Genomic DNA, 16,494 nt, shown 5'->3' on the forward strand with positions numbered 1-16,494 from the left:
ATAGCGATATTCGCTATCTATGTGTGCAGGGAGGGAAAGTGGGGCCCAGGACTGCCAGAGCAGTCCGGGCCCCCCAGGGCCGCCGGGCCCGTGACAACCGTCATGGTTGTCACCCCCTGATGGCGGCCCTGTTTGTGACTAAGTGGCTACTAAAAAAACTGAACATACCCTATTTGCAATACCCTGGGTTGTCTACTATTGCAAATGGTATGCCATCATGGGGATAATTTTCATTCCTGGGCTAACATACGGTCTCAAAGGCAACCTGGCGAATTTTAATGTGAAAAAACTGAAACGCAAACCTTATATTTGACTCTGTAACTTTTGAAAACACCATAAAACCTGTACATGAGGGGTACTGTTATACTCAGGAGACTTCGCTGAACACAAATATTAGTGTTTCAAAACAGTAAAACGTATCACAACAATTATATCGTCAGTGTAAGTGCCATTTGTGTGTGAAAAATGCAAAAAATGTCACTGTCACTGACGATATCGTCGTTGTAATATATTTTACTGTTTTGAAACACTAATATTTGTGTTCAGCGAAGTCTTCCGAGTAAAACAGTACCCCCCATGTACAGGTTTCATAGTGTCTTGGAAAGTTACAGAGTTAAATATAGTGCTAGACAATGTAATTCCCTGAACTTTTGGCCTGGGTTGGCAGGCAGGTCCTGCAAATTGTAATTAATAAAATTACCTAATTATGTAAAATTATTACATAAATATATGCGTAGAATTATTATATATATATATGTGTGTATATATATATGTGTGTATATATATATATGTATATAATTTTTTTTAATTATTTTTATTTATATATAGGTATATACATAGTGATATATACGTATATACTTATGTATATATATATATATATATTATTTCGTTCTACATGTATTTTGATATCAATATATATATATTAATTTTAAAATACAGTTAGAACGAAATTACGCATGTTTATATATTTTTTATCTATTTTTTTTATTATTTTTTTATTATTTTTTTATTTATTTTTTTAACGTATTTATATATTTATTTATTTTTTATTATATATAAATATATATATATATAATGAAAATTATATATATATTTAATCAATATCATTGTACGTGTATTTTGATATTAATATATATATATATATAATTATGTATATATTAATATTAAAATACACGTAGACAGTGTATGCATATTTATGTGTATGTGTGTATATGTGTGTATATATATACTTAGATCATATATATAATAAATATATATATGATCTAAGTATATATAATTTATTTTTACACTGTTTTAACATTTTTTATTTTTTTTTCAGACAGCAGGGGGAGTACCTGTCATTACAGGCACTCCCCCTGCTGGCAATGCCTTGGACCTCGCGATCACATGGCCCTGGGCGGCTGAAGAGGACGCAGGGGGACTCCCTGGGCGACCGGGTAAGTACATAAGATCGCAGGACGTACTATGCCGTCCTGCGGCTTTTAGAGCCACCAAAATAAGGACGGCATAGTACGTCCTGCGGTCTTAAGGGGTTAAACTACACTAATGTTAATGTATACATACATTTCTGTTTGTGCCAGCTGTTGTGGCAGTACGAACAGGGTTGTTGACAATGTGCACAAATAAAATAAAGAATAAAAAAAATATATATATATATAAATGGGGTAAGCAAATCGTAAGTGGCCCCTTCTCACCAATAGGTACTCAAGCAACCGAGAGGTGGCCACTGCTTTGCAATAAACTCCCAGGCATCCTCGGAAAGTGTCTCCTTGATTGCCATTAACCGCTTAGGAACCCTTCAACGATAATTTCCCCTGCTCACAAATAAGCGACCAGGAGCCCCAGGAAGTTGGCTCTTGTTTGCCAATAAAGACCACAGGTGCACCGGGAAAATGGCCTCTGCCAGTTAATAGGTGAGGAAAGTGGCCACTGATTGACAATACTTTTCACTATCCTTGAGGGGTTCCAAGATATTTGGAATGCAGAGGCCACTTTCCAGGGTTGTCTGAGTGGCTACTGGTGAAAAGAGACCATTTTCCGAAGGTGCTTGATTTGACTGAATACTAGTTAAGTAAAAGGCTTTTGCCTAAACAAATGGTGTTTTAAAAGTCAAGTAACTCTTTGCCTAAGAAAAAGCTGTTTGTCTGAAATTACAATTTGCTTTAAAAAAATGCATTATAGCAGTATGTAGATATTGTGCAGCAAACTGCATATTTTGTCACCATTTTGTTCACAGAACAATTGTGAAAAAGAAAATAGCAGTTAATAAAGTCTATATTTATACATTATATACATATATTATTCTAGCTTTTTTACTGCTCTTCCTTTTTCCCCCTCTTTTGGTTGCTTCCTACTTAAAGGATCACTATAGGCACCCAGACCACTTCAGCTCAACGAAGTGGTCTGGGTGCCAGGTCCAGCTAGGGTTAACCCTGCCTGCTGTAAACATAGCAGTTTCAGAGAAACTGCTATGTTTACAAATGGGTTAATCCAGCCTCTCATTGACAGCCACTAGAGGTGCTTCTGCGCTTCTCACTGTGATTTTTCACAGTGAGAAGATGCTGCCGTCCATAGGTAAGCATTGAGAATGCTTTCCTATGGACTGACTGAATGCACACGAGGCTCTTGATGCGCATGCGCATTCAGCCGATGACGTCCAAAGGAGGAGGAGAGTCCACAGCACCGAGGGAGCCCGGCGCAGCAGAAAGGTAACTGTTTAACCCCTTCCTCCAACTTCAGCCTGGCGGGAGGGGGCCCATGAGGGCACTATAGTGCCAGGAAAACAAGTTTGTTTTCCTGGCACTATAGTGGTCCTTTAATCTGTGAATAAAATCAACATTTAGTTACTGTTACAGGAGAAGCATTATTGGACAGACCACTATGGAAAACTAAGCTGCTTATTTGCACCTCTCTAAACTTTGATCAGAAACTTTGCACCAATATTTTTTCTAAACCAACAGTCTGTAAACTTCTGCTGCACTACATTAGCTTTCACCCTGAAAAAACATTCCGCTCATTACCTCGTAGCCAATTAATAAGGGTTTGACAGAATGTTTTCTATACATAAGGGATAACCAGGGCCAGATTAAGAGCCCATTGTGCCTGGTGCTGACAATTATTACAATTACAAAATCTTATTGACAGAAAACAATAAAATAGTTATACCTCCCATGCGTCATGTATCTGGCAGTAGTGGTGCTGAAGGGAAACTCACAGGATATAGCTGTGAGTTTTTACTCTATGCTAATCTCTCACTTTCATCTTTCAAGTAAATCCATTCCCCCTAACAGCAGGTCTAGTGAAGCAGAATGTCGGTGGTCGGCGAAAAAAAGGGTGGGACACTGATGCGAGTCATGTAACCAGACCCGCCCAAAGGGGCGAACATGCCCAAAAAGGGGGCGTATCTGCCTGAAGAATTAGAAGATCACCCTGGTGTAAATGCATGACAGGCTGCCTGCCAATCATGCAGGCTGGCCAACAAAGGGCATGCCATGCAGACAGAACCCTGAGCTTGGCCTAAATGCGTCTAATGATGCGCTCACTCAACACCTTTCTATCTTGGCCAGCATTAAGTTTTTCATCAATTTGAGCTACAGTAGCTGTTCTGTGTGATTGGATCAGATGGGCTAGCATTCGTTCCCCACGTGCATCAAGGAAACTTGGGTGCCCATGACTCTCAGGCCGGTTCACATGTTGTCCTTCCTTGCACCACATTTGGCATTTGGTAGGTACTAACCACTGCATAATGGGAACACCCTACAAGACTTGCTATTTTTGAGATTTGTTTTGGAGAAACTCAAATGTCTTTGTTTGACCATTTTCCCGCTTCCAACACATGAAATTTAAGAACTGACTGTTCAGTTGCTGCCTAATATATCCCACACCGTGACAGGTGCCATTGTTCTGATATAATCTATATTAACTTCACCTGTCAGTGGTTTTAATGTTGTGGCTGATCACAGTATAGCGCTATCAATGGCGGTGTATAGCTCTATAAACATTTTGTGAAAAGATTGGAGTTCCAGTTCCCCCTCATGGAGCCCCGGATTTTATGTTGCTTTTTTTAAATTGGGATGCTTGGATTGTCCCTTTAAACACATAGGCTTATCCTTCTTTGGCTGCAGCGATCTGTAACATGTATAAAGATCCTCGTCCCTTTTTTACATGAATGGCACTCTGGGAATAATAATTTTATGAGATTATTTTTTCACTTGACTGACTACTATGACAAAACACACACAGCACTATTCACTAAAGTGAGAATTAAGAGTAAATTTCAAATTCAAGGACAAAACAGCCAAACTGAAAGCATAACTAACCTAGAGAATGTTTCCAATTTGGCTTTTTACCTTGAACTTGAAATTCACTTTGACTTTATACTTTAGTAAATAACAATGACAATCGTGCAATAGTTTATTTTCAATAATTATAAAAAAATTAAACCTCACAAATTCAATGGGTTTTAGAATGTAAGTACATTACATGCTACTACTGCAGGTTTTAAAAGGATGCTACACTTGGAGAAAAAAAAAAGCTGACTAGGGTTTTAGAGCAGTAATTGCCTGAATTTGAATGATTTATTTTTGAAAGCTTTTCTTGATTCTCTATGCAATGCAGAAGAGTAGAACAAGAAGATTTTGAATGGTATAATTTGTATACTTTGATACAGTAGAATGTATTAATTATTGCTGCACTTTGTATTCAATTTTGGGATTTGCAATATTTTAACAAGAGATACCCAGATGTTTGGCTTGTAACTCAAGCCTAGTGTATACAGAGAGCCTGGTCATATATTATAGCTTAAAGGGACACTATACGTATCAAACTTTAATTTAATGAGGCAGTTTTGTTGTATAGATCATGCCCCTGCAGTCTCACCACTTAATCAGTTTTGTTTCTGTCCATGCAGCCCTGGAAACACCTCCCCTGGCTCTGAATCACACTGCCTGCATGAAAAATTGGTTTCATTTTCAATCAGATTTTAACTTGCTTTAGAAGTGTTTAGCTTATGCGCTTTAAATTGAACTTTAATCACGCACAGGCTCCAGCAAGCTATTAACAGAGCAGGAGATAAAAAGGAGGAAAAATTCTAAATTAAACAGAATGTGCAATAAAGGAAGTTTAAACATTAGATGACTCTTTACAGGAAGTGTTTAGGAAGGATGTGAAGTCACATGCATGGAGGTGTGACTTGGGCTGAATAATCAAAGTGATTTAACTCCTAGAGAATTAAGCAGTGAGACTGCAAAGGCATGATCTATACACCATAACTGCTTCCTTGAGCTGAAGTTGTTTTGGTGCCTATAGTGTCCCCTTAAGATTCTACCCACACCAAGACTTCAAAACTTTGTTTTCACGTGGAATAGTAATGCATTTCATAATAGATACATAGATTAACAATATTGGCTTACTGGTAGGACACACTCATTAATCACCTTCCTAAATCCAATGTCTTCTACAAATGTAACATACCAGGATATGGTTCATTTCCTGTCAGCACCACAGAGGTCAAGATGCCAAAACTGAAAGAAATAGACAAAATCATGATGAATTTAGGGAGAATAGTCATATAGGCTTATTTTCAACTTGTCTAAGACTAAATCCTCGGTTTATTATTTGTCAGAAAGAGTTGATAAATATTGACTGTTTCTGGATTATTTTTTTAATCCAATATCAGATTGATTTAAAGCTTTCTGCAGTGTTTGAAAACCAACCACCAATACATATCTTCATATGCATATTTATCAGCCTAACTTGACTAACCCTGCACACTGTAATAAAAGACTATTGTTGTCAAGTGGCTATTAAAGCACAGCCCCTCCCCCCCCCCCATGACCTATCTAATGGCCCCCAACCATAAGTTGTGCTAATAATTTTTTTTTCAGTATATATACATACTACAACAATTACATAGACAGAAAACAGAAAACAGAACACAAGAAAAAAAAAACAATATAAAAATAAAATAAAAAAAAAAACCAACAAAAACATATCACACCACTAATCAACATTATTTAGTGGTGTTTAACTCCAATCTCTATTATATTCCTAAACCATTCTTGCATATAAGTATATATATAAAAAAAAAAGAGAATACGCTGTCATATTTTAAATTTTTTCATATCTTTTTTTTTTTTACGCCTATCCAGTACACTGCTACTTTAATATATTCTTTTATAAATTGCATAAACCAATATATAAAGCTTATTTGCGCGCATAAGACCTTTTTATAACGCCACTAACTAATAACTTATTTTATTTAAATTAATTTAATTTCTCTACTACCTTCTTAACCATAACCTAGCTCCTATATATACATATTCCTAACATTAAACCATTTTTGCCACAAAAGTTTGAATTTTCCTTCCCTTCCTGCCAAACGACTTGCCATATTATCATAGCAACTTGAGGAGTCTAAGTGTACCATAACCTCTTTGAACAAAGGTGGCTGAATTTGTTTCCACATATAAGCTCTAGCTATTTTAGTTGCTAATAAACAGTGTATCATTATTGTTAATGCTTCCTCCTTAGGTGTTATCTGAAACATGTGAAGCAAATAGCTTTCTGGTTGCCACTTAATATCTACCTTTAATCCCCTTTTGAAAAATGATTCCACTTCCTGCCAAATTGGTATTATCAATGGGCACTCCCAAAAAATATTCAACAAGTTGCCTATGCTCTTTTGGCATCTCCAGCAAGCTGTAGATATTCCTGGATAGAGTTGAGCTACTCTGGAGGGTACCATATACCATCTCATATTTAATTTGCTGAATGCCTCCCAATGTGATAAGCTTCTAGAAGCATGTTTCGTAATTTTTAAGGCCTTATACCAACTTTCCTGCGTTATTTGCTTATCTAAATCTCTCTCCCATTTTTGCATATAACCTATAGTATCCACATCTGTAGAAACTAAAAGGCTATAGCAAAATGAGAGAGCTTTTTTATTTGGCATTTTCCCTACACATTTGCCTAAAAAAGGGGAACTATTCATCCTATCTTCTAAAGTACCACTTATTTTATTCAAAATATGTTTAATACGTAAAAAAGTAAATAATTCATGTGACGGCAGAGCAAATTGCTTCTGAAGCTCCGGAAATGGTTTTATTCCACTTGCATTATATAAATCGCCTATCTGTCTTACCCCTCGCTCCCACCATGTATCTAAAAATAGATCAGGGCTCAAAAATGACATCATTTTGAAAGGAGCTTCCAATGCCAACGCCTTAGATATTCTTAGTCTAAAAATAGCTTGTCCACAAATTTTTATCAATGCTTTGGTAGCAGGCAACATATTGCATAATTTTTCTTGTTTCCCTGGGCCAAGCCAGAGTAACTGTTCCACTGAGCCCTCCTTAATACAAGCATTCTCTAACCCCAACCAAGAATAGACATACCCTGTGCAAGGAAAACTGCTTTATAATAAAATGAAATATTTGGTATGTTTAGACCACCTTTCATATATGGTTTCCAAAGGCAATTCTGTGCAATCCGCGGTGGTTTCCTTTTCCAAATATGTGCATTAATAGTTGTTTGAAACTTTTTTAGAAGAGCATTTGTTAACACAATTGGTAAAGTTCTAAATAAAAATAAAATAAGGGGCAGGATCATCATCATTTTTTTTTTTTTTTTTTTTAAATCTTTATTTTTCTTGTGCATGGATAGGCAGTTTACATTTTTCTTGCGATGCCACAACAGCATTGGCAAGCTAATTAGAGACAAGTGGTTTCACATGGCATGCAGTTTGACAGCACATTTTTATAATAATGGTATGTTAAAGCCGGAAAGATTGTGCCAAAATATGAGGCTTAATTTTAAACCAGAAGTACTAATCTTTCAAACATTGTCATACATAAGTGTAATTATAAGCGCTTGTATCTATATCTATTCATGTCGCTGTAGATCTGTACAATAAAAGGTTTCAAACAAGTTAAACTACGCTAAGTACAACAGCACTGTTAGTCTTGATTGGGCATAGGTGAGAGGTCTGCGTTTTATGTACTAACATCTGGTCTACATTAAAGTAACACAGATTAGGTTTATAGCTGTAAGGCTCATCACATACATGAGTAGTCTCATTGCTGGAAATGAAGTTATGAGTTATAGCGATGTATGGCATAGGAGACCTGATGCACAGGTGAGATAGTGTGAGAGCAAGGTGAGAGTGGGTGGTGGGAAGAGAAAGAAAGCTTGAGCTAGCAAAAACATTGAAACATTGAAACATCAACAGGTGACTAAGATAAATGGGTAACATGCATCACTAGCAATAATAAGTGAGCTGGCATGCCTGCACAGTTAAGCAGTCCGTCAACCTATACCCCGGGTGGGCTGCAAGCCGCCATGTGTGGACAGTCCATGCAGGGCTTTCAGTGGCCCGTCAGGCGACAGGTGCAGATTGTTCGGTGTCTGCTGGTGGCTGCTGGGTCGTCTAGATGGCCCTGCTGGGCCATGCCGCTGGAGCCGGGTCGCCTCCGTTGCTTTGGGCATGTGAGGGGATTCTGGCGTCCCTGGTTCCCTCTGTGCTGCTGCTTCGCGTGGGCGAGGTGGGTGTAGGGCTCTCTGCCGCCGTCTTCCCCTTTTGTGTTCTGGCGGTGCTTTACTCTGTTGCCGAGGGGCGCGGTTGCTCGCTGTGAGTAGTGACCCCTGCTGCTGTTTGTTCTTTAGGGGGGTACGATGTGGGGGGAGTCCCGGGGTGAGCCCCTGTTGGGACTTTGGACGATTCAGCCGTGGCCGAGAGTGGAAGTATTGGGGCCTGCATCGGGTCCCCCACCTCTGTCTTCCCGCTTTCCTTGTCCTCTTCCGGGTCCGAGGCGGCATTGTGGGTTTCAATGTGGAGTCACTTGGAGCTGCTGCTGATGGGACCCCTTCCAGGGCACCCCTGCGGTTGCCTATTTTGGCCCAGAAGGCCGCCAAAAGTCTGTCTATTCTCTCCGATAGAGGGAGCAGGACAGGCCCAGGTGCCTGAGCCCACATGGCTTCCGCCATCTTGGGTGTCGACAGCCCAGGGGTGTCGGTGCACATGGGTTTATACATCGGCTTTGGACTACCTGCTTCTGTTGCCGGGATGACCCCCACCGGCAGGGGGGGTGAGGAGAGGAAGTCCCGGGCGAGTCTCTGGTGCAGCGGATTCCAGTAGGCAGGGGGATCGGCCGTCTCACCCACGCCGCTCGGATAGGCCGCATGCAGGCCTCGGGTCTACCCTCTGGATGCAGTCGCCAGCGTTGTTCAGGATAACTATTTAGCTGTTTTGCCATTGCACCTCTCTGTTGCTGGGGCTGGGAAGCTGGCTGCATGTATGTATTTGCAATACTTTTAGTCGTTTTAAGGGTTTTAAGCCAGGAGCTCCTCTGCTGTGCGACCGCTCTGCTCGGCTGGCAGGCTCCGCCCCCCAGGATCATCATTTTTATCGTGTTAATACGGCCAAGCCAGGATGGTATGGGAAGGGATCTCTCTCCCCTCCCATACTTTAAGTTGTTTATTAATTTTATGAATCAATGGGATGTGATTATCTTTTATTAACTGGGCTGGATTGCTAGATAATTTAACCCCTAAGTAATTTATTGATGATAAGTGCCAGTCAAATGGGTATAAATCTTGCAATTCTTTTACTAAATATTTCGGAAGATGAATTGGCATAGCTTGGTTTTTTTTTTTGATTATTCTTATAATAGGACACTTGTCCATAACTATTCAATAATTGCATCAAGTTTGAAAGTGATGTTGGCGGATCTGTTAAAAATAACAAAACATCATCCGCAAACAGCTCTATTTTCAATTCTCCTGCAGGCGTGCGAATACCCCGAATATTGTTTTGTTTTTTAATGTGTCTTATTAGTGGTTCTAAACTTAAAATAAATAACAAGGGGAAGAAAGGACACCCCTGCCTTGTACCATTTGTGATCTGAAACGTCGATGATAAAAACCCCGTATTATGTATTCTCGCTGATGGATAAGTATACAGGGCAAAAATGCTCTCTAAAAAAGCTGAGGGGAAGGCCATCTTTACCAAAACTTCTTTCATATATTGCCAATTTAGGCGATCAAAGGCCTTCTCGGCATCTAAAGCTAAAATTAATAATTGTTGTTTGTTAATATCGGCCCAGTTCAATATATTCAAACAATGGCGGGTATTATCCCCTAATTGCCTTGAAGGAACGAAACCTGTTTGTTCATGAGAAACCAACTCAATCAAAAATGGTTTTATTCTTAATGCTAATAATTTTGCATACATTTTTGTGTCAACATTTAAAAGTGAAATTGGTCTTAAATTTACACTTTCAGTAGGTGACTTCCCTGGTTTGGGCAGAGTACTTACATGGGCCAATTGCATTTCAGCCGGCATAGTCCCAGAATTTTAAAAAAAATTATGTCCGTAAGGTGAGAAATAAATAAATTTGCAAAATTTATGTAAAAAAGATTTGAGAACCCATCCGGGCCGGGGGCCTTTTTTCTGACGATCATTAATCACTTTCAATACTTCCTCCTCCTCAAAAGGTTTTAATAATGACTGGCTTTGAATTTCTGATAGGGTAGGCAGATCTATGTCTGCTAAAAATACCTAATTTCTTCTTTTGTGGGCTGGTATGTATCATGCTCATTTTTTAGATTATATAATTTTTTATAATAAGCAGAGAGTTCTTCCACAATATCTTTAGGATTAAACAGTTTTGCTTCATTTGCTGCTAACAAAACTACTCAAAATATTGCGGATTCTGTCTTCGTAAATGAGTTTCTTGAAGGCATATTATTGATGCCTTTGATTTAACCCCTTAAGGACACATGACATGTGTGACATGTCATGATTCCCTTTTATTCAAGAAGTTTGGTCCTAGTTTGGGTTAATTAGTTCTTGTTTAACTAATTGTCTTTTTATTGGACTATTAAGGCCATTAACATTTAGCGATAAACACGATAAGTAGTTACTCATCTTACTCTATTATAAGAGATATTCTTATAAATATAATTAACCTTTTCATGGAACTTTTCATTCTAAATATATACACCACAAAAAAGAAACAAACACAAAAAAAAATAAAAAAACAACCAAAAAAAATGTACAATAACTCTCGAGTAAGAGAGTTAACCTGGGGATAAGCTGGATAGTGCCCATAGGCATGCTCCAGTTCAAATCCCATTATGGAATGTGTCGGGCAAATCTCCCTCCAAAAACAGAAGCCGGGGGAATATCCTGTAGCTCAGTCGAGACCAATGTCCTTAATAATATAGACTTATTTATTTTATATTAAGTACTTTTCCCTACTACCGTTATAGTACAACACTATAAGTTGTACTATTTCCATAAGCATAACCGATCTATATCTATTTTCTTTCTTTCTTTTCCCCTTCTTTTTTCCTTCCCAATTCTCCCTTCCCCTTTCCCTTTTCCTCCTTCCTTCTTCTTTCTTTTCCTTTCTCTCCCCTTTCCCTTTCCTTCCTTCCTTCTTTCTCCCCTCCCTCCTTTTCCTCCCCTCTACAAAAAGGTTGTGCTAATAAATTAATAATAACCATAACATATTAACAATAACATAATGTTTTCCCCTGCCCTCACCAATTAGCAGCAGGTGGGGTTTATAATTATATCTAGATGAAATTTAAATATACAATGGCATATCCACCCTCCAGAGTTGTGTGAATATGTTTCTTCAATGTGGCTATGGGTCCCAAAGACCCTATCCGGGGGCGGGGCCGAACCGCCGAGCTGGATAGTCGCATGCAGGCTGAGCTCCTGCAAAACCTTTATAATATAAGGCATTAAATCATGGCCTACAGCCTAGAAGCAGAATGGCAGCGACGGATCTTAACGCTTGGGGCACAATGGATCCAGGGAAAGGTTGGCTCATCGAGCTACAGTCCCCTGGAGAAGAAACCATGGATGTCTCAGACGGGGCCCTCCTTGGTGGTGAGTGGGGCAGACGGCCGCTGCCCTCCTATCCTGTCAAACGGAGCCCAGTCAGGTTCCCAGCTCGGAGTGGCTTAGGCACCGTTCCCCCCCCTATGGACCGGTGGGGGTGATCCCGGCCCTCACCCGACGGCCCCAACCACAACACCGCAACCAAGACCCTGCAACAACATTACTGTGGATGGTGGGCCGAGCTCAGCACTTAAGATGGCGGCCGCCATGTGCGCAAGAGGTAGAGGGACGACCATCTCCCCTCACACGGCACCGGTAACCAGCGCAGCTCCCGGGCTTCAGCTCAGTGGACCCGCGACCTCCCGACCTCACTTATCCTGACAGCTATCTGACCGGCAGTGGACTATGGGGGTGCTCCATCCACACTGCCGATAATTGCTACACCGAGGGGACGGAGCATGACAAGGCACTGCTGCACCAAAGCTAACCCCATACCCACCTTCCACTCAGCTACACTCACGGAGTAACCCAGCGCGGAGTAAAGCGACAAGCCTTCACAGGCACCATCCTGCATTATACCTAGGACGCCAACCCCCTGCTACAACATTACAGCAGATCGGGCATCGGCCAACCAAACGACAGCTCCCTCCCGTGCGGCCTCGAGACTACCACGGTGCCGGCCCCTACCTGCCATGGCAACGCCAGAAGCCTCGATCAACTAGGGTGATAAGCTTAAAGAAGCATGTACTTTATTCTAAGCTATAGCAATAGATATCACTATAAACAAAAACGTTCTTAGTCACAGCCTTAAGAGCCACTAATATTGTTAAGTAACCTTATATGACTTGCATAGCCTACCTGCATAACTCACACCTCTATGTAATTAATCGACTAAATAATGCTGTATATCTTCCTGTCATAACGCGACCTTAACAAAAAAAAAAAAAAATGTGCACATACAAACGTATATCCCATTGTACCTATTGTTGACCAACGCGAGGATTGCCTTTGGGGTACCCCGTGTAAAGCTGTACCGACTTATGCACTGCAAAAATAAAAAAAAAGTTTTTCCCCCAAAGACCCTATCCAACTCTCCAATAAAAAAAAAAAACCTGCCTTCCTACCTCAGTCTGCACAGAGCTATCAATGGGTTTAAAAAAAAAAAAAAAAAGTATAGCATTTATTTAACTCAAAACGCAAACTGCTTGGATACCTTCTCACTAACATAGATACACCAGAACCCCGATGTGTGGCAGCGGCACCACTAACAGAAGGGTCTCTGGACAAGGCTAAGGTACAGGATGAAGGCTTCAGGAGATGCACTGCATGGGATCGATACTATCCTGAACTTAGCCATCTTGGAGATCACATATTCTTCTTTATTTTTTCTTTTCTATACTCTCTCGCTTCTCACATCTCTCTGTTCTCGCAAGTCCCACAGACTTGCAACCCGGAAGAAAGTAGAGAATGGCAGAATTCCGACTAAAGTATGTTGATTGCTTCAACAGGCTATCATAAACAGATAAAAGCTTAATACGATGACTGTTGTAACTATACAGTAATAACGAACTATAACATATCCACTTGTCATTGTATAATAACTGTTCGATGTCTCATCTGTTGAACGTAACCTGGCGATTTGGCTATTTCTCCATGGCAATGCCACGTTATATAGTTGACAAAGACAGTAAAACCCTGATACGATGGCAAAAAAGCTGTTAACCACTGTACAAAATGATACCTCAACTAACGACACAACTTTCCTTTCTGTAACCAGTGGCGTCGCTAGGGGAGGGCCAGAGGGGGCCATGGCCCCCCCTAGATCATGCTGTGCCCCCCCCCCCCCTAGGCCCCCTGCTGGCCATGTGTTTAAATGATATTCCCTCGGGCTGTAACAGGCTGTCACAGCCTGAGGGAATGCAGGAGAGAAGGGCTGGAACTGTGCTGGGTGTTGTCTGTGGCCGGAGGGAGCAGTGAGAGGCTCCCCGGCACAGGTCCCGCCCCCAAAGGAAGACCCACCTCCTGCACATAGGCCCAACCCCGCCATTAAGCAGCAGACCTGACTGCTGCTTGAAAGGATGGAAGATGGCTGTCTGACCCCCAGCAACAGCCTACAGTGACAGGTAGGCTTAATATGCTAAGGGGTGTGTGTGTGCCTGCGAGTGAGGAAGCTTGTGTGTGTGTCTGTGTGTGTGTGTGTGTGTGTGTGGACTCAGCAGTCCATGTGTGTGTATGGACTCAGCAGTCTGTGTGTGTGTGTTATGGACTCAGCAGTCTGTGTGTGTGTATGGACTCAGCAGTCTGTGTGTGTGTGTGTGTGTGTGTGTGTATGGACTCAGCAGTCTGTGTGTGTGTGTGTGTGTGTGTGTGTATGGACTCAGCAGTCTGTGTGTGTGTGTGTATGGACTCAGCAGTCTGTGTGTGTGTGTCTGTATGGACTCAGCAGTCTGTGTGTGTGTGTGTGTGTGTGTGGACTCAGCAGTCCATGTGTGTGTATGGACTCAGCAGTCTGTGTGTGTGTGTTATGGACTCAGCAGTCTGTGTGTGTGTATGGACTCAGCAGTCTGTGTGTGTGTGTGTGTGTATGGACTCAGCAGTCTGTGTGTGTGTGTCTGTATGGACTCAGCAGTCTGTGTGTGTGTGTGTGTGTGGACTCAGCAGTCTGTGTGTGTGTGTGTATGTGTGTGTATGTGTCTGTATGGACTCAGCAGTCTGTGTGTGCGTGTGTGTATGGACTCAGCTGTCTGTGTGTGTGTGTGTATGGACTCAGCAGTCTGTGTGTGTGTCTGTGTGTGTGTGTGTGTGTGTGTATGGACTCAGAAGTCTCTGTGTGTGTGTGTGTGTGTGTATGGACTCAGCAGTCTGTGTGTCTGTGTGTGTGTGTGTGTATGGACTCAGCAGTCTGCGTGTGTGTATGAACTTAGCAGTCTGTGTGTCTGTGTGTGTATGGACTCAGCAGCCTGTGTGTGTCTGTGTGTGTATGGACTCAGCAGTCTGTGTGTGTGTGTATGGACTCAGCAGTCTGTGTGTGTGTGTATGGACTCAGCAGTCTGTGTGTCTGTGTGTGTATGGACTCAGCAGTCTGTGTGTGTGTATGGACTCAGCAGTCTGTGTGTGTGTGTGTGTGTGTGTGTGTATGGACTCAGCAGTCTGTGTGTGTGTGTGTATGGACTCAGCAGTCTGTGTGTGTGTGTGTATGGACTCAGCAGTCTGTGTGTGTGTGTCTGTATGGACTCAGCAGTCTGTGTGTGTGTGTGTGTGTGTGTGGACTCAGCAGTCCATGTGTGTGTATGGACTCAGCAGTCTGTGTGTGTGTGTGTGTTATGGACTCAGCAGTCTGTGTGTGTATGGACTCAGCAGTCTGTGTGTGTGTGTGTGTGTATGGACTCAGCAGTCTGTGTGTGTGTGTCTGTATGGACTCAGCAGTCTGTTTGTGTGTGTGTGTGGACTCAGCAGTCTGTGTGTGTGTGTGTGTATGTGTGTGTATGTGTCTGTATGGACTCAGCAGTCTGTGTGTGCGTGTGTGTATGGACTCAGCTGTCTGTGTGTGTGTGTGTATGGACTCAGCAGTCTGTGTGTGTGTGTGTGTGTGTGTGTATGGACTCAGAAGTCTCTCTGTGTGTGTGTGTGTGTGTATGGACTCAGCAGTCTGTGTGTCTGTGTGTGTGTGTGTGTATGGACTCAGCAGTCTGCGTGTGTGTATGAACTTAGCAGTCTGTGTGTCTGTGTGTGTATGGACTCAGCAGCCTGTGTGTGTCTGTGTGTGTATGGACTCAGCAGTCTGTGTGTGTGTGTATGGACTCAGCAGTCTGTGTGTCTGTGTGTGTATGGACTCAGCAGTCTGTGTCTGTGTGTGTGTGTGTATGGACTCAGCTGTCTGTGTGTGTGTATGGACTCAGCAGTCTGTGTGTGTGTGTGTGTGGACTCAGCAGTCTGTGTGTGTGTGTGTGTGAGTGTATGGACTCAGCAGTCTGTGTGTGTGTATGGACTCAGCAGTCTCTGTGTCTGTGTGTGTGTGTGTGTATGGACTCAGCAGTCTGTGTGTGTGTGTGTATGGACTCAGCAGTCTGTGTGTGTGTATGAACTTAGCAGTCTGTGTGTCTGTGTGTGTATGGACTCAGCAGCCTGTGTGTGTCTGTGTGTGTATGGACTCAGCAGTCTGTGTGTGTGTGTATGGACTCAGCAGTCTGTGTGTCTGTGTGTGTGTATGGACTCAACAGTCTGTGTGTGTGTGTGTGTGTGTGTGTGTGTGTGTATGGACTCAGCTGTCTGTGTGTGTGTGTGTATGGACTCAGCAGTCTGTGTGTGTGTGTGTGTGGACTCAGCAGTCTGTGTGCGTGTGTGTGTGTGTGTGTGTGTGAGTGTATGGACTCAGCAGTCTGTGTGTGTGTATGGACTCAGCAGTCTGTGTGTATGTGTGTGTGTATGGACTCAGCAGTCTGTGTGTCTGAGTGTGTGTTTATGGACTCAGCAGTCTGTGTGTGTGTCTGTGTGTGTGTATGGACTCAGCAGTCTGTGTGTGTGTATGAACTAAGCAGTCTGTGTGTCTGTTTGTGTGTGTATGGACTCAGCAGTCTGTGTGTCTCTGTGTGTGTATGGACTCAGCAGTCTGTGTCTGTGTGGTGTATGGACTCAGCAGTCTCTGT

General features: G+C 42.0%; 1 protein-coding gene across 2 annotated transcripts in view; it reads right to left on the reverse strand.

The window, feature by feature from the left end:
• LOC134611195 (receptor-interacting serine/threonine-protein kinase 3-like) overlaps window positions 1–16,494 on the reverse strand; it is an 80,583-nt gene that overhangs the window by 37,967 nt on the left and 26,122 nt on the right. For both annotated transcript variants that reach the window (XM_063454834.1, XM_063454833.1), the window contains exon 5: window positions 5,473–5,522. In XM_063454834.1, the coding sequence (XP_063310904.1) occupies window positions 5,473–5,522 (50 nt within the window). The remainder of the gene's footprint in view (window positions 1–5,472; window positions 5,523–16,494) is intronic.

This window comes from Pelobates fuscus, chromosome 5, assembly GCF_036172605.1.
Source record: "Pelobates fuscus isolate aPelFus1 chromosome 5, aPelFus1.pri, whole genome shotgun sequence".
In the NCBI taxonomy this organism is placed as follows: domain Eukaryota; kingdom Metazoa; phylum Chordata; class Amphibia; order Anura; family Pelobatidae; genus Pelobates; species Pelobates fuscus.